General features: G+C 49.9%; 1 protein-coding gene across 9 annotated transcripts in view; it reads right to left on the bottom strand.

Annotated features, from left to right (window-relative positions):
* Window positions 1–22640, bottom strand: part of SGPL1 (sphingosine-1-phosphate lyase 1) — a 78830-nt gene that overhangs the window by 9592 nt on the left and 46598 nt on the right. For all 9 annotated transcript variants that reach the window (XM_029060492.2, XM_029060493.2, XM_039911515.1 and 6 more), the window contains 6 exons: window positions 20490–20655; window positions 15550–15617; window positions 11746–11893; window positions 7318–7397; window positions 6487–6615; window positions 1398–1486 (listed from right to left, as the gene is read on the bottom strand). In XM_029060492.2, coding sequence (XP_028916325.1) covers window positions 1398–1486; window positions 6487–6615; window positions 7318–7397; window positions 11746–11893; window positions 15550–15617; window positions 20490–20655 — 680 coding nt within the window. The remainder of the gene's footprint in view (window positions 1–1397; window positions 1487–6486; window positions 6616–7317; window positions 7398–11745; window positions 11894–15549; window positions 15618–20489; window positions 20656–22640) is intronic.

Below are 22640 nucleotides of genomic sequence, written 5' to 3' on the forward strand. Positions count from 1 at the left end.
GTCACGCTGCTGGTTCAACGGAGAAGCAGCATGGCCTAGAGAGAGGTGGATAGTGGATGTAGCAGAGGCCTGGGAGTCAGGGGACCCGAGTTCTAATCCCAGGTCCACTTGTCTGCTGTGTAACCTTAGGCAAGTCACAATTTCTCTGTGCCTCAGTTATCTCATCTGAAAAATGGGGATTAAGACTATGAGCCCCATGTGGACGTGTACTGTGTCCAACCTGATTAGTGTTTATCTACCCCAGCGCTTAGTACAGTGCCTGGCATACAGTAAGTGCTTCAGTGCCAATAAAAGCACAAAACAAAACAGAAAAAACCCAGCTGTTCTCCCTCCTCTGCAGACTTTGAGCCCCATGTGGGATGGAGAATGTGTTTGATCTGACTGCATTTAATCTACCCCGGCACCTAGTACAGTGCTTGGGACATAATTAACACCTAATAACTACCATGATTATTATCACTGCTACTACTAACTGCCGTGATCGACCCGAACCCACAACCATCCTGGAAGCAGCATTCCAACTGTCAGGAAATGTCCCTGCTGTAATGGGTGTGCTGACCCAGCTAAACTCATGAATTATACAGTGTACACATGCCTTGGAAAGGGAAACTCGGCTGGAATCAGAGAATTCCTTTTCTTTAAACACCCTCCCCACTCAGCTCGGCTTCCCTTTTAAAATCATGTACTCTTAGTACAGTGCCCTGCACACAAGAAGTGCTCAGTAAACATCACTGACTGATCAGTTGAGGCCCAATAAACCCCAGTGTGGCCGGGAGAAAAGATCATTTTCTCAGGCCATCTTGAGGCCCCGTGAAGACAGACTGGAGAGAGGGAGGCAGCGCCGGAGACGAAGGGCAGTAGTGACCACCAAGGGGTAGGTGATAGATGAGGCTGGCCCCACAGACAAAGCCCAAGCCCGCTTGGAATCTCCCTAGGCCAGCTTGTGATTGAAGCTGTCCGCACTGGAGCAAATCAGAAAAAAAAGAACTCCCCGGGCCGTTTATGAGAAATGCAACTCGCCTCCGAAAGATCTGCTAATCTGAGCCAACTGACTCCCTTTGGCTTGACAGTCAATCAATCAATCGTATTTATTGAGTGCTTACTGGGTGCAGAACACTGTACTAAGCACTGAGGGTAGCCCCAGACTCTGGCTGGATGCCAGCAGGAGCCTCCAGCCTAAGTGGCTCCTGGACGCTCTGCATCTTAACTTGCTGGGCCTAGACATGATGCCACAACCCGAGACGCTTTCCCTGGGTAGAGGGGATCCCTGGAGATGTCAGAGTGGGTGGGAGGACTGGAAGGGCCATCAGGACCAGCAGTGATGGAGAAAAAGGAGAAGTCAGTCACGGGGGTCGGGGTGGGGGATTGGGAGAGCAAGGCTGGAGGCCAGTACATACATCTCTGGGTGCTTGATTCCCTTCTCATAAGCCAGGTCCCGATAAGCTTTGCAGGCCATCAAGATACTCTCAGTGCCCCCAGAGGTCACCTACAACAAAGAAGAAAAATAGTCTTTAGACTCGGCTGCCCACCCAGACCGTGGGTCAGGTGCTCGGGTTAGCTTTCCTGCAGAGGCTTACGGGAAATCTCTGGGCAGAAGCAGGAAGTCAGGCTACTTGCTGCAAGGCAGCCTCCACTCCCTCTCTCCAGGAGGAAGGCGTTGAGGGCCAATTGCCCCGCGACCCAAGCAGCGGCTTAGCATCCGACACCAAAAGCAAAGATAGTGTTTCAAGAGAGAGTCTGCAGGGCAAGCTGGAAATAGCTAAGAAGCAGGCAGGATTCACTTTCCCAACTCAGCACTGTTCTGATGGAGGAGGGCCTCTTTTGGGCCCATTCTCTCCACTGCCTCCCTGGGCTGGGCAGGATTGGGGGTCCTCTAGTTTACCCCCCTGCCTTCAGGCAGCAGGTATTCACACCATCCCAGCTTATACTTGAAGACTACTTCCCTTCCAGCACATTTCAACATCCACTTCCACCAGCCCAGGCCTTGGGGGACAGCCAATGTACTCAGACCACCTACCAGATCTAGGCGCTTGGGTTTTACCCTGATCCACTGGCCCCACAAACTCATAGGTTCCTGGAAAACCTGAACTTCACATAGTTCCTCTGCTGGGAGTGAAATGTGAAATGACTGGAGCAGAGAGCTGCAGGACCATTGTAAGAGCATGTGTGCATGCATATATATGCACACAAACACACACATACCTGCCCCTCCACAGCAAGAACCCTTAATGCCCTGTGGCCAGGGCTGGTCATCTCTCCCCTCTGCTCTCCCCACCAGGAGCCCAGCTGGTTCTAAAGGAGACTGTATGTTTGTAGAGAGGTCAGGAGGGAAGTGAGAAACCTCCCTTCCCCAGGCCAGTGGTGTCTGTCACATGTCTTCCAAGGCTACCCCAACCAGCCCTAAGCAGCCTCCCGCAGCGAAGCTGATGACCATTCATTCATTCAACTGTATTTACTGAGCACTTACTGTGTGCAGAGCACTGGACTAAGCACTTGGAAAGTACAATTCTGCAACAGATAGAGAGACAATCCTTCCCCAACAACGGGCTCACAGTCTCCGCAAGTGCTCTGGGGCGCAGAGATACACTGGCTGGTGACAGTTGGAGACCTACAGGAGCACACACCCACATCCACAGAGAGGTGGAAAAGCAGCAGGGGAAGGACTGGGTGGGCGTCTTCTTCTGAGACTTTAGTCCTCAGCAAATGCCATCAGCACAGGTGAGCAGCTCTTCAGGATGGACTGGGGCCCTGAAAAGCAGGTGGTCCAGAACCACCCCTCTGGACTCTCTTGGGAGTGACTAAGGGTCCTTTCCCTGCTTCCAGGCCCCGAAGCAGAAGCAGCTTCTCTCCCTCACTGAAACACCCTTCTAGCTGTCCCTACAGTAGGAGGGACAGCTCTCTCACTCCTCAGCTCTCACCATCCGAGGGCCTCTTTCCCCATCAGCACCACACCCAGTAGAAGGGAGACAGAGAGAGGCCCAGAGCTATTCCTGGAAAACTTGGGCAGAAAGTCAAGCACCCCACTCAGGGTTGCTTAGGACGCTTTGTGGGGTCTGAATCAGCCTAACGGGGGGAGGAGGAATTCCAGATATTTAGCGTCTTCCATGCTGCCAGGGCTCAAATGTTCTCTCTGATTCCAAGGCCGTTCCACCCCTTCCCACTCACCATCCAGCCCAAACCACACTCCCTCAGCCTCCCAAAGAACTCAGACAGAAACCTCCTCCCCACACAGTTCCTTGACCCTGGATGACCAATCAATTATCACTTTTCAAGTATCTCCTGAATGTGGGGCGGGAAGCCAAAGCAAAGTGAGTCACCCCAGCTGAGGTCACCCCCCTCAAAGTTCTCATAACCCCCTACCCCCTTACTTCACAAAAACCAGAGCACCCGAGACAGTGCCCTGGATTCAAATGGAGGCGGGGCGGCTGGGTGGGCAGGCAATGCTGGACTCCTTGTGTGCTTTCCAACTCGCCACGCTCATTGGCAAGGACACTGAAAAATCAAGCAGTGGCATGGCCGACTCTTCGCTCCTCCAGAACTGGACGCTGTGACTAAGACTTGCTAACTCTGGGCCCATGGGCCAGCTCTGTTTGCAAGTGTAACGAGGAAGACAGAACTCGAGGGACCATCATTTCTGTGACTTTCGTGCACCTCCAAAATATTGGAATAGAGACATGGGGCCTAGTGAATAGAGAATGGTCCTGGGAGTCAGAAGGACCTGAGTTCTCATCCTGGCTACACAACTTGTCTAACAAGTCACAACTTCTCTGTACCCAGTAATCTCATATGTAAAGTGGGGATTAAGACTGTGAGCCCCATGTGGTATGACCCCAGTGCTTAGAACGGTGCCTGGCACATAATAAGCACTTAACAAATACCATTCTTATTATTATATTTGTATTTGAATAAGACAGCCCTGACCTTACATGGTTAACCTGGGGGGTGTGTGTGTGCACATGTGAGGACACGCGTGTTTGGTGCTTGGTGCCCCCATAAAGTCCACCCCTGAAGTGTCTGCTGCTGGCCAGCACCCGGTGGCCGTTTTCATTTTGGCTCTCTGGGCTGTCTTGGATCAGAAGCTTCAAGAGGCCAGTCTTTCCCGGTATGCAGCCCACCCAGACACATATTCAGCTATTCTTTCATGTGCTGTGTTTGTCATCTGCACAGAGTACGCCCTCAGTAAACACGATTGCTTGGTGCGAAAGCCCTCTTCCCCGGCCACTCTGGGCTGGCATGTTCGGTTGGGTCACTGTTACACAGCCAAGGACAGAGGAATTAAATGTCCTCAAAGGATTTCTCATAGTTGACTGCCAGCCTTCCTCCAACTCCAACGATAGCCTCTCCGACCCTGGACCTTCTGCCCAACGAGGTTCTGGCCTAGCTCCGGTCCCTCCACCCTCCCTCCTTCTAGGTAATACTGGAAAGGCCTCACAGTCAAAAATGCCACTTTCTAACATTTCATTTAAATTCAGGGACATTTAATTTGGAGGGAGGAAAAAACTCTTCACGCTTAAAGCTCGAAGTTCGGGGCTAACTTGTTTTCCAAGCAGGAGGGGCTTGCCCACAGGAAACATTAGTATTGTCCTTGTGGGGTTCCCCTAATTAGCAGGGGAAAACCTGTTGCCCGCGGGCTCCCATCCACAGTGAAAAAGTCCTGTTGAAAGCAGGCACTGGAGTGGTCCTTCCTGATGGTTGAGCCTCAGCTTCCCCAAGAACCAAACCACGAGCTCCTGGGCATGCCCAACCGGAGAGCACAAGTGCCCCAGAGACCAATGGGATATGTCTCCTCCCCGAGGGGAGGAAACATTTGGAGGGAGGCCAGAAAACCTCCTTTAGCAAAAACACACGGTAAAAATAAAATCAACAAACAAACCACATAACAGCCTGCAGGGTTGATGACTGTGGGCTGTTCAGCTCAGGAGAGCATCAGAGACCGAAGCGAGTCAGAGTCAATCCTCTTGAGGCGCCGGCTAAAATACAGCTCTGGTTAATAATAACCTGGTTCTCGAATTCCTGCTCATATCTCTTGCTTTACCCAAGTCACCTCTCATCTCCTGGCCCTTCGTCCTCCTTCTCTACTTGTTGAAGAAGCCGAACGGTCTTGGAAAGGAGACACTGGGCCTCCATTCTGATTGAGCCACTGCCCACCCTCAGGAGTCCCTAGGCTCCTGGACCAGAGCCCCTAACCTGGGCTGCAATGCCATATGCTCTGAGGCTTTTGGCCAGCCAGAGAGATGCAGGTGGTCTGGCAGGAAGTCTACTACTGGCCTCAGTTTCCAGAGCTTTTTAGACAGAAAACTCACTTCTCCATCCTCAACTTCCCCAATCCCATGAGCCCTTTCCTCCAGGAGAGCCTCTGCAACTTCACCAGAGCAGGGGCTAGAGAGAACCCCTTTCCAATAGTGGCGAATGCCCCACAGACAGCACCTTTATGCCCACAGACAGCGAACAAGCCCCATCTTTCCCAGATGGAGCACACGGTTCCAGACGAAGGAAACCTTCAGCGGAGATGGGGCCTGACAAAGGAGTTGATGGTAGGGGCAGGCTTTAAAATGCTGTATGTTATGTAAAAAAGGGCAAGTTGGAGACAATCCATACCCCAGAATGGCATGTCCTCCTGCAAAATGGGCATTAGCAAATACCAAACCAATACCAAAGCAAACATCCCGAGGGCTCCTCGCCTTATCCCAATTTATGCAGTGATGCAGATGCAAGCAGTAAATGGAAGAGAAGTAGTGTGGCCTCATGAATAGAGCCCAGGTTTGGGATTCAAAAGGACCTGGGTTCTAATTCTGGCTCTACCACCTCTGCTGTGTGACCTTGGGCAAGTGACCACTTCTCTGGGCCTCAGTTACCTCATCTGTAAATGGGAATTAAGATTGTGAGCCCGTGTGGGACAGGGACTGTGTCCAACCTGATTAGCTTGTCTCTACTCCAGCAATTAGTACAGTGTCCAGCACATAGTAAACACTTATCAAATACCATAAGAAAAAATGAAAAAAAAAATCTTCCCCTTTTGGTCTTCAGTTCATTAAAACAGCCCCACCGTTCAGCGGTCTCTACACTCCCCAACTAGAGTTGAGTCTCAAGAGCAGGCATGTCTTTTCTGTTAACTCCACATCAGAGAGTTCCCTTCTCTCACTCCTTGGACCATGAAGCTCCGCTGTAGGCAAGCTACCCCAGCCCACTGAAGAAAACAGGTCTATAGGAACTGCATAAACCTGCTGATGGTGCTCGCTACCCAAAAGTGTTCACCAAGGTAGGGTCCCTAGAATTGCACAGCTTCCTGATTCCAGTTCAGGAGTTTTGCATGGAGGTCGGCCTGGAAGAGGAAAACTCACATATCTTCCCGGCCCCTCTTATGGAGGACCCCAAAAAGGGGTCTTCTTCACAGCAGAGGGTGTCGTGGTGTTAATACCGTGCATGGGACTGGGGGGGGGAGGGGCATGGGGGAGGAGAAAGGGGGCGCCTCAGGCAGGCACTTACTGATCCGCAGGAGTTTGGGCCCCCGTTAAAGAGCGAGCAGGCCATGCGCACTATCTCGGCCTCCATCTTGCGCACCCCAGGGAAGATGTCTGGGTGCAGGGGGTTGCTCCAGGCGAAGTCCCCGTACACCTGTAGAGAGAAGCCCACTGGTGATTGGTTGCGGGGGAGGGGAAAGGGGCCGGCTACAGTGCGGAAAACTGGCATCTGGCCTAATTAACTTCAGTAGCCCGCTCTGATGTAACAGCAAGGTTGGTCCTGTTTATAATCAACCCTCCTGGGTGGCATCTTGGGGCCAAGGAGAATTAGGAATGTTTTTTCTGCAAATGCAACACAGTAGAGAAGGCCCACCCGGCTTTCAAAGATTCCAAGACATCGGAAACTATGACCAAAGGAAGTGAAGCTGGGCCCAAACACCCCAGACTGATAGATCCTCCCAAACCCTCAGCTGCCTCAGACACCCGGAGCCCAGGAAGAAGCTCTTCTACAAGCTGACTCGTCTGTATAACCTGTTAAGGAAGCTACGCCAAACTCGACCACTTCCTTCTCTGACAGTTTAGAGAAGTAAACAGTCTCCTTTGGTCCACATATGCCCCAGGGGTAGGAAGCGGGTGCAGATGCCCACAAAGTCAGGGACAGGCTTCCACGTGCCCACTAGAATACTTCCACCGGTGCTCACTCCAAAGTGGTAGTCCCTCCAGCATTTTCAGCTACTGGTCAGGGCTAGAAAACCCCACTAACCTCACCTAAAATAATCCCTCACCACCCCTTCCCACAGAGAGCCAGCACCTCTGCCCACGTCCAACCCACTGCCCCAAGGTCAATGTCACTTGCCTGTACGAGGAGTTCGGTGAGTTTCTCTTCCCCGTTGTACACAGCTCCCGACGCTCTCCCATCTTGCCAGCGGACATCGCCTGAAAAACCAAACCCCTGCGCATTAAAGATGGCAGCCCCAGAGCAGCAGTGGATGCTTTAGAAGAGAGGTTCTGGTCCCAACTGGAGAAAACTCAGGAAAAAAGCCTTTCCAGTCCAGGGAGAGAGCAAAGAAAGACTTTGTGTGTCATGGGGTGTTGGACATTTTCCACCCTCTGGAAAAGCATACAGAGAAGGAGTGTGGCCTAGCAGGAAGAGCACAGACCTGGGAGTCAGAGGACCTGGGTTCTAATCCTGATCTTTTCGATGTGTGATCTTGGACAAATCATTTCACTTCTTTGTGTCTCTCTTTCCTCATCTGAACAATGGGGATAAAACACCTTTTCTCTCTCCTACTTAGATGTGAACTCAGTGTGGGACAGGGACTGTGTCCAACCATCCTGTATCTACTCCAGTGATTAGTACACTGCTTGGTGCATAGTAAATACTTAACTATCACTGTTATTATTACAGCAATCAAAGGTAAGAATGTTCCTAGAGATCTGTCACCCTGAAATAAAAACGGATGGGACCCTCTCATGAGAAAACTCTAAATGAGCACCTCCAAACTGCTTGTCACTTTGGAGCTGGGAAGTGCCAGGGGGAGGAAGATGCAGAAAGGGTAAAAAAATATATGGACCCTAAGAGGTCTAGTTGAAGGCCCGTCTCTCTCATTTTTTTGGCATTTCTTAGTACTTACTATGTGTCAGGCACTGTACTATGCCCTAGGGTAGAGATAAGATAACCAAGTTGGACACAGTCCATGTCCTACATGGGGCTCACAATTTTAATCTCCATTTTTACAAATGAGAAAACTGACACACAGAGAACTTAAATGACCTGCACAAGGTCACACAGCAGACAAATTGTAGCTCCAGGATTAGAATCCAGGTCCTTCTGACTCCCAGGTCCATCCTGTATTCACTAGGCCACACTGCTTCCCTATCTGCAGTCACTCTAGTTACAGAATAAAGGGGAGTATCGACCCCCCCCTATGCACTGCATCCCCCAAGCTCTTATAGTCCAATCAGAAGATTGCAGGTTCTAGTCCTGCAGGGATCAGGGAAATTTATTGGAAAGCAGCATGGCCTAGTGGAAAGAGTAGGGGCCTCTGAGTCAAAGAGCCTGGGTTCTAATCCTGGCTCTGCCATTTGTCTGCCATGTGACCTAGGGCAAGTCACCTCACTTTTCCGGGCCTCAGTTACCTCATCCATAAAATGGGGATTTACACTGTGACCCCTGTGTGGGGCAGGGACTGTGTCCAACCTGATTAGCTTGTACCTACCCCAGACCTTATTACAGTGCCTTGCACATAGTAAGCACTTAACAAATGCCCTTAAATAAAGACCCCACTCTCCCATTTATGTATTTATGTACATATTTATTATTTTATTTATTTTCTTAATGATGTGTATAGATCTATAATTCTATTTATTTATATTGATGCTACCGATGCCTGTCTACTTGTTTTGTTTTGCTTTCTTGGCTGTCTCCCCCCTTCTAAACTGTGAGCCCATTGTTGGGTAGGGATTGTCTCAATTTCTTGCCAAACTGTACTTTCCAAGCGCTTAGTACAATGCTCTACACACAGTAAGCACTCAGTAAATACGATTGAATGAATAAGCAGTGCACAGTAATCCGCCTCCTACATGCCCGAGCAGGGCTCAGGGTAGGCATGTCTCGTCCTCCGTACTGAGGAGGAAACGAGTCAGGAGCGACAGGAGCAGGAAGGGAAGCCAAGCCTCCCGACTTCACCGCTACAGGTCTGCCCTTCGGCCTTGACCACACCAAAACCTGCCAGCATTGGCTTTTCTGTCGGCTTTCTTCCTTTCTACTACACCGGTCTGGCCCCCCCATTCGGGTTACACACTAGGGCCCTGGCAGGCATGTGCTGCTCCACAGCCAGACTCCTCAGCCTGGAGGGTGATTAATACTCACCGGGCCTCTAAGAACCCAGACCCTGGCTCCCAGCCCAGGATCCTCTCTCATGAACATCATAGACAGCTGGGAGAGCAACTCGAGGCCTTGCACTCCCAAGCCTTACTCCACAGCACTACCCTCGCCTCGTGTCATAGCCAAACTGCAGGCCGCCAACACCAGGGTGTTTGTCTTTTCTGGACCAGGCTGTCCAGAGGAGAAGGGGAGAAAAAAAAAGTCAGGCAGCCACTGACATCAGATGTCTGCTAGGAGCTGGGGGATGTCTAGGACTTCAAAGCATAATAGCTACCAACCGGAAACTCTTCTCTACCCCGTGGCCCATGGCCGATGCTCTTTTCATCTCCAACGGCTCTTCGGCTGAAAGTCTGTGTTACACTGGTGGATGGCCTTTATCTCCCTCTATGGCCACACTGGCTCAGATATTTTCTGGCACACTTATTTGGACCTGCCCCCTCTACTCTGGCCAGAGAAGCCCCAAAGACATCAAGGATGAAGGGGGAAGAAGAAAGGAGAGGGGGAGAAAGGCCCTGCAGTGAGAAAGCATCCCCTCTTGTTTGTGGGTGAGAGACCTGAAACAGAAGCCCTGGGCTTGAGGGGCCAACCAGGAGGGAAAATGAAAAGAATTCCCTTTTATTTAAGGTTCTTCTTTTAATGGTATTTGTTAAGCACTTACCATGTGCCAATAACTGCACTACAAACTGAGATAGATACAAGTTAATCAAGTTGGACACAGTTCCTGTCCAAAATGGGGCTCATCATCTTAATCCCCATTTTACAGGTGAGGTAACTGAGTCCCAGAGAAGTGAAGTGACTTGCCCAAAGACGCACGACAGACTAGTGGCCGAGCCGGGATTAGAACCCAGGTCCTTCTGACTCCCACACCTAGGCTCTATCTACTAGGCCATGCTGCTTCTCTTTCCTGTGATCAGCTTACAGGCTCTCTGACTCTGAAAAGAGAGAGGGGCGAGTCAAGGCTACAGCTCCCGCAGGACAATAAGGTTCTTAAATCACAGGAAAGCACCGGGTGTTTTTTCAGGCCTGAGACTGGGAAAAAACCCAGCCAGAAAACCACAACAAGCTTTCTCCTCTTTTTCCGCTAGAGTAGAGCTGCCCTCAATCTTACATGGCTCCTCAGTGGATTTCTGTGTGCCCCCTAACTCCAAGACTGCTGCTTTCACTGCTGCACATGCCTCAGGAGAATCTACCACCCTCTCCTCAGTACCAGGAACAAGAAAACCGGCATAGAAATGGCCTCTTCCCTGAACTGCTCTCCCTTCTCCTCACTGCCGACCAGGACCCAGACCCCAGCCATCTTTCCCAACTATTAAAACCTACCTCCCTGTGGGGTTTCGGATCAATCTGAGGTCAGAAGCCAAGTTCCCAGCACCCATGGCAATTTAGAAGGGATTTCTTGGGGCTCTCCTGCAGTGCACCCCATGACTGTCACCACCATCTCGTGACTCCAAACTGTAAGCTCGTTGTGAGGAAATGTGTCTTTTTGTACTCTCCCAAGTACTTAGTACAGTGCTCTTCACAGAGTAAGTGGTCAATAAATACGATTGAATGATCCTCAAATACGGAACCCCCAAAAGGCACTGCAAGTGCCCAGAACCCAGCTGACCAGTCCCCAGAAACCCTGGCCCTGTGAGAGGGACTAAGGGGGCACCATGCAGCCAGCGGTTATACTGTCCCAAAACCACAGGATGGTATTTATTAAGCATTTACTATGTGTCAGGGACTTTACTAAGCACTAGGGTGGATACAAGCAAATCGAGCTGGACACGATCCCTGTCCCACATGGGGCTCATAGTCTCGATCCCAATTTTACAGATGATGTATCTGAGGCACAGAGAAGTGAAGTGACTTGCCCAAGGTCACACAGCTTACAAGTGGTGGAGCCAGAATTAGAACCCATGACGAATGAAAGAATGATGACGGTATTTGTTAAGAGCTTACTATGTGTCAAGTACTGTTCTAAGTGCTGGGGCAGATTCAAGGTAATCAGGTTGGACACAGTCCCTAACCTACATGGAGCTCAGAGTCTTAATCCCCATTTTACAGATGAGGTAAATGAGGCCCAGAGAAGTGAAGTGACTACTTCAAGGTCATATATCAGGCAAGTGGTGGAACTTGGATTAGAATTCCGGACCTTCTGACTCCCAGACCTGTGCTCCTAGGAGGACTCCAACCACCTCTGCTGGCCACCAGGAAGGCCTCGCCATTGCACCACACTTCTGAGCATCCCCGTTTCACCGTTGAGGGCCAAGACGATGAGAAGATGAAGGCTCCCCTCGAGAACAGCGGTTGGGATGCATCCCAACCCTTGGGCTCATCTGCCATTCTGAGTACCTACAGCGCACGCAACGGCCCCGGGGTTGGGGTGCGGGGGCAGGGGGTGCCCTGCCAACGTACCCATAGAGCTGTACTCCCGAAGCCGGTCCAGGACATCGGACTGGTTCAGCCCAGTTGGGGGCAGCACCTTCACGTAGCCCTTCCCTGCTTTCAAGAAGGACATGTTCTTGGTCACGTCTTCTTTGACTTTGTTGAACTTCTTCTGGATCTGCAAAGGAGAAAGGGAGACGGGTCAGCAACAAGGCGGGGAGGCTCCCCTTGTCTACGACACCCTTCTGCTGGAGCCTGGAGAAGTGGGTGCAGGCACACATCCCCCTCAAGGAAGTCAATCCACTGTCTGAATTGACATCCTCAGGTGTGCGCCTCAGTCCCTCAGAAGACTTTGGGGAAGTTTTGGGTTTTTTTGTTCTTTTGATGGTATTCGTTAGGCACTTACTATGGGCTATTCATTCATTCAATCTTATTTATAGAGCATTTACTGTGATCAGATCACTGTACTAAGCGCTTGGAAAGTACGATATAGCAAAAGAGCAATCCCTACCCACAACAGGCTTACAGTATAGAGGGTGGGAAGACAGACATCAAATCAAGTAAACAGGCATCAATATAAATAAGTAGAATTACAGATACATACATATATACATAAGTGCTATGGGCCGGGAGAGGGGAGAGCAAAGGAAGCGAGTTGAGGTGACGTGGAAGGGAGGGGCCTGGTACTGTACTAAGTGCTGAGGTAGATACAAACTAATCAGGTTAGACACAGTCCATGTTCCACATGGGGCTCACAATCTTAATCTCCATTTTTTTAGATGAGGTAACTGAGGCCCAGAGAAGTTACGTTACTCATCCAGGGTCACAGAGAAGACATATGCCAGACACGGGAAACAAATGGGGGAGTGCAAACATACCAGAATGACCAGGAAACCTAGCTTGATTGCTTCTTCCCCCAGGGTGATGCTAGTCATGGGAGGAGTCCCCAGAGACAACAGAATGGGCAGAGGGACCCTCGGGCTCATGATCCAATCTGGCTGTGGCCTGGGTTGAGGGCTGGAATGCTTGGCATGACGGAGGTCTTGTCTGCCCCATGGCTCATCTGTCTCGGCTGCCAGTGTTTACTTACCAGCATCCAAGTTACTCAAAATCTAAGTGAGGTCGCTCTAGGGCTTTGGTCCAAGGCCATGAGGACAAATTGTCAGCTGCAGGAGCAGTGAAGCCTAGTGGAAAGAGTACAGGCCTGGGAGGCAGAGGACCTCGGATCTAATCCTGGCTCTGCCACTTGTCTGCTGTGTGACCTTGGGCAAATCACTTCACTTCTCTCTGCCTCGAGTACCTCCTATGTAAAATAATAATAATAATAATTATGGTATTTGTTAAGTGTTTACTATGTGCCAAGCATTGTTCTAAGTGCTGAGGTAGATGCAAGGTAATCAGGTTGTCCCACGTGGGGCTCACGGTCTTAATCCCCATTTTACAGATGAGGTAACTGAGGCACAGAGAAGTTAAGTGGCTTGCCCTAGGTCACACAGCAGACAAGTGGCAGAGCCAGGATTAGAACCCATGTCCTCTGACTCCCAAGCCTGTGCTCCTTCTACTAAGCCACGCTGCTTCTCACACTAAGCCACGCTGGTTCTCATGGGGATTAAGACTGCGACCCCCATGTGGAACATGGACTGTGTCCAACTTGATTAGCTTACGTTGCTTAGTACAGTCCCTGGTACACAGTAAATGCTTAATAAATACCATAAAAAAATGTTAGCGAAGTCTCTGAGAGTGCTTGATAAGTGCTGGTGGGAGCAACTATCCTGGGTCTCCCTGTCTCTGCCAGCTCACTGTGAGCACAGAGCACAGGAAGCGCCCTGAGGCAGAAATCTTGCCCCCTTCCATCCTCTAGACAGGAAGGTTGTTATGGCCAGGGAACGTGTCTACTAACTCTGTTGTATTGTACCTTCCCAAATCCTTAGTACAGTGCTAAGTAAGTGTTCAATAAATACCACTGATTGATAGTAGAAACTCAAAAGTCCCTGGCAGCCTGGTGGGGTAGAGACAAGTGCCCAGCCCACCCTGAGACCAGTGAGGATACCAAACAGCTCCATCTGGGCTCAGAACCCAGTGGGGCACAAACCTGGGAGACCACAAGAGGCCCTGCCTGTTGAACTCAGGGCCAGGCCAAGAAGAAAAAAGCCTCCAGACAGTTCCTGTAGCCTAGCAGGGCTGAAAGGAACCCCCAGATCCCTGCTGGAGCCCTGGGCATCTGGCCTGGTCAGGCGCTTAACCTTAGATGGGATGGGGACAGTGTCACAAGAGAAAGAAGGGGGGGAGGGGGAGGAAGAGAAGGGGAACAGGAGGAGAGGAACAGAAAAGAAAAAAGAGGAAGGAAAAGCAAGGGGACAGGGTATTTACCCTCTGTCACCACACCATCTCTTCACTAAGATGCTGAGAAGCAGTATGGCTTAGTGAAGAACAGTGGACTTAGTGGACACAGCTCAGGCTTTGAAGTCAGAAGGACTTGGGTTTTAGTCCCTGCTCTGTCATGTCTGCTCTGTCACCTTGGGCAAGTCATTTCACTTCTCTGGATCTCAGTTACCTCGCCTTTAAAATGGGGATTAAGAGTGTGAGCCTCATGTGGGACAGGGACCATGTCCAACTTGATTACCTTGTACCTACTCCAGAACTTAGAACATTGCTTGGCACACAGTAAACGCTTAACAAGTACCATCATAATGAATAATTAATAATAATTCCCTGGCCACTGACATCATCACCAGCTACACAGCAGTGGACATGGCACCCGGCCGGGGACAGGTCAGCCGGGCTGTGGCTACCCGGGCTGTGGTGGCAAAGGGTGGAGGCCCCAACTCAGCGGGCCGGTCCGGCGGGGCTTGCCGAGCCACTGGAGCAGCAGACTGACAGGCTGGGCCCGAGGCCAGGCTCACGGTGGTATGTTTGTGACTCCACTTTCCATCATTTATTCATTCATATTTATTGGGTGCTTACTACGTGCAAAGCACTGTACTAAGCACTTGGAAGAGTACAATATATCAATAACCAGACACATTCCCTGCCATCCAAGAGGTGGGGTAGGCTAGCTTCAGTGGCCCATCCTGCCCCAGTAGCTGTGGGCATGAGGCTGATGGCAACTGTTAACATTCTGGTCACTGCTCAGTGAACTTTTCTGTTCATGGTCACAGAGACTGCTCAATTTATCGTACTCATCATTTACTGCATATCTACACGTTGCAGAGCCCTGGACTTGGCTCTTGGGAGAGGGTCATAAAAAAAGGAGATACTGTCCCAGCCCTCAAGAAGCTCACTATCATATGGAAGAGACGATGGTATTTATTGGGCATCTACTTTGTGCACTGCCCTGTTCTGGGGGTTTGAGGCGATTAGAAGAGATGTTTAAGATAAAGTTCTAGTCACTGAGGAGCCTGGGCTTATGGGGCAGACAAGCCAAGATAAATAATCACAAAATGAAAGATTGACATCAAGTGCATGAGTACCAATAGGACGAGAGAGGAAGGTTTCAGCTGGAAAGTGAGTCTTGAGAAGGGTTAGAAGCCGGAAAGATCAGGGTTGGGATAGGCTGAATTCAGTAGTGTCATATAGAACAGTTCCCACTGAACCACTTCCAAACAACGTACCAGAAGCTAAATGATCACATTCGCCATGAGTGGCCCCCACCACCTGTCAACCATTTCTGCCAGACTTGCCAACTCCACTTGCCAACCCTGCACCAGCCTGCGCCCATCGCCTTCCTTGGCCGGAGGCTTTGGGGCCGAGAAAGCGGAGGGCGAGGGGACTGGATGGGAGGGTGGGGGCTGCAGATAGGCGGAGAGAAGGACCGGGTCCGCAACGTCCACTTACCGAGGTCCCGACAATGGGCAATTTCCTGAGAACTCTGAAGAACTTCTTCCTGCCTCTTGAGGTCAAACCTGAGAAGAAGCAAAAAAGTTCTGGTTGCCTCGCAGCTGGCCAACCCACCCAGATCCTGCCCAAAGTTTAAACGTGTGGCTTTAGAGAAGCAGCGTGGCTCAGTGGAAAGAGCCTGGGCTTGGGAGGCAGAGGACACACGTTCAAATCCTGGCTCTGCCACTTGTCAGCTTCGTGACTGTGGGCAAGTCACTTAACTTGCCTGTGCCTCAGTTACTTCATCTGTAAAATAGGGATTAACTGTGAGCCTCATGTGGGACAACCTGATTACCCTGTATCTACCCCAGCGCTTAGAACAGTGCTCTGCACAAAGTAAGCGCTTAACAAATACCAATATTATTAGTAGTATTATTATTCTCCTCCCCTTCCTGCCCCACCATTGGCAGGGCTTCTTTTATTTTCCAACAGCTCCGGTGCCCTCGCTGCTCCACCTGCCAGCCCTGGCAGGATCTTCTGCCCACGAGGACGACTTGCCGAACCCCTTGGATCGGGCACCCCCAACTCGTGGAAAGAATGGGCAGGATGCCCAAACAGACTGCTGACAAACACCCTAGATTCCCAGCTGCCCAAGGGAATGTGACAACCAGGGGTCTACGCAGGCTTGCTGACCCCATGGAGTTCATGGATCTATCAGTTACAGTATTTAGTGGGCACCTACTGAAGGTCGGGCATTAGATTGAACGCCTGGGAGATCCAACAGAGGTGCTGCTCACAAGCCGCTCATGCTCCACTGGGGAAGGCACACAGAGAAATAATCAAATATGCATAAATATACCCAAGGGCTATAAATAGAGAAGCAGAGTGACCTAATGGAAAAAACACAGTCCTGGGAGTCAGAAGATCCTGGCTCCATCACTTGTCTGCTGTTTGACCTTGGGCAATCACTTTGCTTCTCTGTGCCTCAGCTCCCTCATCTCCCAAATGGGGATTCAATACCTGCTCTACAGCCTACTTAGACGTTGAGTCCCATGTGGGACTGATTATCTTGTATCTACCTCAGTGCCTAGTACAGTGCTTGGCACATAGTAAGCACTTAGATACCACAACTATTATAGAAAAATAGATAAGTGCTAGAGTTGGCTACAAGGTTGACAAGAATCGGGAAACTGAGAATTAGTTAGGTATGGGTTTGTTGGAGGAGATGGTATTTTAGGAGGGCTTTGAAGGAAAGGTGGGCTGAGCACTGGCAGTCAGGGAACCAAGTGCCTGTGGAGGGTTCAATAGAAGCAGGAGATATGCTCCCTAGCCACAAGAAGCTTATATTTTAGGCTGCAAAGTCAAATATAAAGGTATTTACAAACAGCAAAATCAGAATCAAATGATAAATCGAAATATTCATTCATTCATTCATTCAATAGTATTTATTGAGCGCTTACTATGTGCAGAGCACTGTCCACCCACACATATATGTGCCTTCCTAAGAGGAAGAAGTGTTCTTGTGCTGATATGATTCAGGGAGTGAATAATTAGTCAGGGGAAGCTTTTGGAGGAGATGGGATTTAACAATAATCATAATGATTGTGGTATATGGTAAACACTTACAAAGTGCCAAGCACTGTTCTCAGGGTTTCCTGTGGCTTTTTCCCCCCATTAAATTTTGAGTTTCTGTGCAGGAATTTTCCCAATGGACCCAACACGCTCCGGAGGCATTTTAAATTTGGAAAAAGTTATGGAAACCTCAGTCCCTCTTGGAGTTCACTACAGTCTGGGAAAAGGAACTGACTGCCCATAAAAAATAATGATATCACGAAACAGACTTAACCCACAGGGAAGACTACAGACCAAGCAGGGAAGCAATGTGGCCTAGTGGAAAGAGGACAGATCAAAGGACCCAGATTTTAATCCACTTGCCTGCTGGGTGACCTCAGGCACATCACTTAGCTTCTCCATTCGTCAGTTCTCTCATCCGTAAAATGGGGATTCAGTACATATTCTCTCTCCTACTTAGAAGTAACAGTATTCACTAAGTACTTACTGTGTTTAGAGCACTGTACTAAGTCCTGGGAAAGAAAACACTCATAGGATTTGGACAGAGACCCTGACTTTAAGGATTGTGAGCCTCATGTGGGCAAGGACTGTGTCCGACTTGGTTTTCTTGCATCTATCCCACCACTTAGTCCAACTGTTGCAAATAAGAGGACATGTACCTGACCTGAGCCCTCCAATACCCTCCTGAAACACCCTGTTCTTTCCCCGTTTGTCGAAACTCGTAAGTGGAACAGCAGGAACACCGTAGGTTCCCATGATATAGCCAGTCCTGAAAAATGTTCACAGTGCTGGCGCAATAGCTAAAAGTCTGCCAATGAAAGGGGAACTTCTCCTTTCAGGATTACGGTCTTCATCCACAGCCACAAAAAAATGTAGGTCAGACCCAGAGGACAGGATGGTTGTGAGAGCTCCAGTGTTCCATGGAATGGAGGGGGCAAAGAGTCAGGAAACTGTGGAGGCTGTTTCAGCGGCATGAAATCCTGGATCCTCGGAGTAAACCGAGGAAGAGACAAGGACAGAGTGCCAACAGAGTTGCAACATCTGGAAAATCTTTGAAGCAAAGGTAGCACCCGGGATCAGGTGCAGAAAGGGGTCAGAAAGTGAGGCAGATTCCATATCTGGGCAACAGATACTAAAGGTTCGGCAGAGACGCTGGCATCCAGGGCAAGATAAGATTGGGGAGAGGTCACAGAGAACGGTGACAGAACTGCCAGAGGCAGGAAGTTGACCAGAGCCACAGGATTCGCTCTGGAGCCTTACAATTTTTCATTACATTCCTCAAAATGGGCACAAGGCCATAGCTCTTGTCCCCACCCCTCTTCAGTTATGAAACCCACCGGAATCGATCCATTCTGGACAGCTGGCCAAATGTCCTCGCTTGGCCGGACCACGAGGCTGGAAGGTTTAAGGGCGAACAGAGGCCATCCAGAGACACTGAAAACAGCTAGGCCCCAGGGGATCCTGAGGTGGGTCTGAGAGAGCCATGGAAATTAGAGGTACCGGGTGACAGCGAGGGGACACGGGTGAGGAGAAGCAGAAAAGCTAGTTTATCAGAGTCCCCCTGACCACCTCCCCTCCACACACAGTCAGTCAATGGTACTGACTGAGTGCTTATGGTAAGGAGAGGACTGTGCTAGATGCTCAAGAGAGTTGGCAGACCCTAACTCTGCCCTCAAGGAGCTTAGCAACTAGCTGGAGAGACAGACACTAAAATAAATTATAGGGAGGGGAAAGCAATAAAGATATGTACATAAGGGCTGGGGTGGGGTGGGTATCAAAGTGCTTAGTTCCCAAGTGCAGAAGTGATTCAGAAGGAAGAACAGAGTGGGGAGATGAGAAGTTATTAAAGGAAGGCTTCCTGGAGGAGATGTGATTGTAGTAGGGCTTTGAAGATGGAGAAAGCGGGACTCCTCCAGCCTCCACAAACCTCCTTTAACTTCCTTTTAGCCCAGTCTTCAGGTCCAGTCACTGGCCCACCAAAGCCCTCCTCCTTTCCTCACTGACCTCGGCAATCCCACCAACCCTCCATCAGCCTCTTCTGGGAGGGTCAAGGATGTAATGGGTTCATCACTGACCCACAGAGAAAACACAGGGGCCGTGGAAAAAATCAACTTGAGAGACCTGCTTTTTGACATTCTAAAGCCCTGTCGCTTTCTGAAAGAAAATATGCCAGGAGGAGCCTCTCCACTAATGGTCTCAAGCTCCCCAGAGCTGCTTTCTGTTGGCGACAGATATGTGCATACTAAACTGCAAACTAGGGCCCCTGAACCCTGCCACATATCACCCAGGGACCAGGCACATGGTAGGCATAGTTAAAGGGCTCAAACCGAAATCAAGTGATTAACTACTTCCTATTTTCCCCTAAACACACTCCACCTCCTAGTTTTTTCATCTCAGTCGACGGCACGGTGAACCGTCCTCACTGCCCCAAAAGCCCACAGCCTCAGTGTCATCCTTGACTCCGGATGTCTCTCATTTTCAATTACTGCCGATTCTCCCTACTCAGCATCACCCAGCTCCTCCCCATCCTCTCCACCCCAGCAGCTACTAGCCTAATCCAAACTGGGGTCTTACTGCAGCAAGACTTCTGTATCAGCCTCCTAGCTGGTCTCCCAGCCTCCAACCTCTCCTCTCTCCAAACTGACACGATAACCTGCTGCAAAGATCGTCTTCCCATCCGCTCCTCAAAACTCTCCACTAGATTTTTGCATCCCTCCACCTCCAACAAAATTTCAAAAGTCAGCTTTTCGATGTAGAAGGTGGGGGGAGATGCTCCCGGCAAGTGGACAGCTGTGGGAGCCACCGGAATTGTGGCCTAGCGGATAGAGAACGGGCCTGGGAGTCAGAAGGACCTGAGTTCTGATCCCAGTCTGCCACATGCCTGCTGTGTGACCTTGGGCACATCACTTAACTTCTCTGTGCCTCAGAGACCTCACCTGGAAAATGGGGATTAAGTTTTAGAACCCCATGTGGGACAGGGACTGTGTCCAACCCAGTACAGTGCCAAGCACACAGTAAGCACTTAACAAACACCATCATCATCATCACTAGGGGTCCAACAAGGGAGAATGAGTCCCATCCTCTAGACTAAAAACTCTAAGTGGGCAGGGAACGTGTCTACCAACTCTGGAGTACTGTACTCTCCCATGCCCTTAGTACAGGGCTCTTCACATAGTTAGTACTCCATAAATACCACTGATTGGGGGAACATGAAGTCCAGTTATAATACAGCTCCAAGAAGGGAACCGGGGGGTGTGCCTGTGGTCAACAACTTTGGCCTTTGAAGAGTCTTTGAAGCCCAGCCTGGGTCCTTTTCTTCCTTTCTGGATACCAGGGCCAGCCCAGGTCCCTTAGGGTCACAGAAAACGCTTGAGCAGCGTACTTACTCTCTGGCTGGAAGATGAAGCCGTACAGCCACACTGCCAGCAGCGTCCACCCTACAGTCCATGCAATCAGCTGCCAGGGCTCCAACTTTGTGCACTGCCCATTCACAAAGTTCTTGGCTTCGGTCAAGTAGTCCACCACGATTTCTTTGTAGGGCTCGACGGCCTTCTGAAAAGGCAAGCAGAGCAAAGCAGGGCATTCAGTGAGAGAGAAACAAAGTTGCCCCCCACCCTGCTCTCTCCATTTCAATTATTTGCCCTCCATTCTTTCAGAGGACCCTTTAGTTTCCGGTGTTAAACTCCTGAGAAGAAGTTTGGCCTAATGGATAGAGTACGGACAGAAGGGGCACCTGGGTTTTAATCCGGGCTCCGCCACGTCTCTGCTGTGTGACCTTGGGAAAGTCACTTAACTTCTCTGGGCCTTGGTTACCTCATCTGTAAAATGGGGCTTAAGACTGTGAACCCCATGTGGGACACTGACTGTGTCCAACCGGATTAGCATGTAGCTACCACAGAGCTTAGTACAGTGCCTGGTACATAGTAAGCACTTAAATAGAATAAAAGAGAGTTACATAATACAAAAGCTATCATTATTAATAACAACAATTGTGACATTTAATAATAATAATAATAATGATGTTGGTATTTGTTAAGCGCTTACTATGTGCCGAGCACTGTTCTAAGCGCTGGGGGAGATACAGGGTAATCAGTGCTTATTCTGTTATGCACTGTTCTAAGTGCTGGGGTAGATACAAGAATATCAGGTTGCACATGGTCCCTGCCCCATACATAGTCACAGTCTCAGAGGAGGGAGAGCAAGTACTGAATCACCATTTTACAAAATGAGAAAATTGGGGCCCAGGGAAGTTAAGTGACTTGCCTAAGGTCATCCAGCAGGCAAGTGACAGAGATGGGATTAGTACCTAGGTCCTGTGACTCACAGCCTTGTGATCTTTTCACTAGCCAAACTGCTTCTGCTCAACGCCACACTGCCAGAGACTTTTACCAATGATCATGTAGGTGGGACATTTCTGAAATTATTTCCTTAGGGATAAGAGCCAGGGGCTTGCTGTATTTCCCCATTTGGTTCAGGCAGCCATGAATGGGGGAGGGGAGAGAAGCTGGAAGTTGAGCAATGAGCTTGTTTTGTCTGCTGATTAGTATTTATCAAGTGCTTGGGACTGTTGTGGTTACGCATCCCTTTCCCTCCAGCCTCAAACTTGTGGTCTCTGTGGGGATGAGGAGGAGCCCTCCAGATACCTGGGAAGGCCTGTGGCTTCCACTGACCACCCCGGTCAGGCCCAATGGTGCAGTGGGGAGAAGGAAACCAGAACTTTTCGATTCACCTGACCTGCTCCCACAACCCACCAAAGCTAAGGCATCCCTGCACACAGAGACCCAAATCAGAACCGACAAGAGTAGAAAACACATGTCTAGCCATTCAGATCTAGAGCAGGAGATATGTATGGGGGCCATTCCAAAGCAGAGCTTAACTCACCATCTCGAGATAGCGGGAGCCCCACCTTCCACACTTCTTTTTTTTTTTCCCTTGCACCTAGGGGACTTAATTCTATGGGTCTGATTTAATTGGGGAGAGTGGGAAAGAGGGAGCCAGCCTTCTTCCGAACCTGCATCTGGATGTAAAATAACCCCTTTGGCGGCTGCTGATCATGCCGAGGGTGGCAAGGTGGAATTCAGTGTGGCTTAGTGGAAAGAGCACGGGCTTGGGAGTCAGAGGATGTGGGTTCTAATAATGGCACCGCCACTTGTCTGCTATGTGACCTTGGGCAAGCCACTTAACTTCTCTATGCCTGAGTTACCTCATCTGTACAATGGTGTTTAAGACTGTGAGCCCCACGTGGGACAATCTGATTAGCTTGTACCTACCCCAGCGCTTAGAAGAGTGCTTGGCATATAGTAAGCACTTAACAAAATACCATTATTATTATTATTATTATTATTATTCATTAAGCATTTACAATGTATCTAAGCATTGGGGTAGATATAAGTTAATCAGATCGAACAAAGTCCCTGTCCCACGCGGGGCTCACTGTCCAAGTGGAAGAGAGAACAAGCACTGAATCCCCAGTTTACAGATGAGGAAACCGAGGCACAGAGAAGTGGCTTGCTCCAGGTCACAAAGCAGGCAAGTGG

Source organism: Ornithorhynchus anatinus, chromosome 3, assembly GCF_004115215.2.
Source record: "Ornithorhynchus anatinus isolate Pmale09 chromosome 3, mOrnAna1.pri.v4, whole genome shotgun sequence".
In the NCBI taxonomy this organism is placed as follows: domain Eukaryota; kingdom Metazoa; phylum Chordata; class Mammalia; order Monotremata; family Ornithorhynchidae; genus Ornithorhynchus; species Ornithorhynchus anatinus.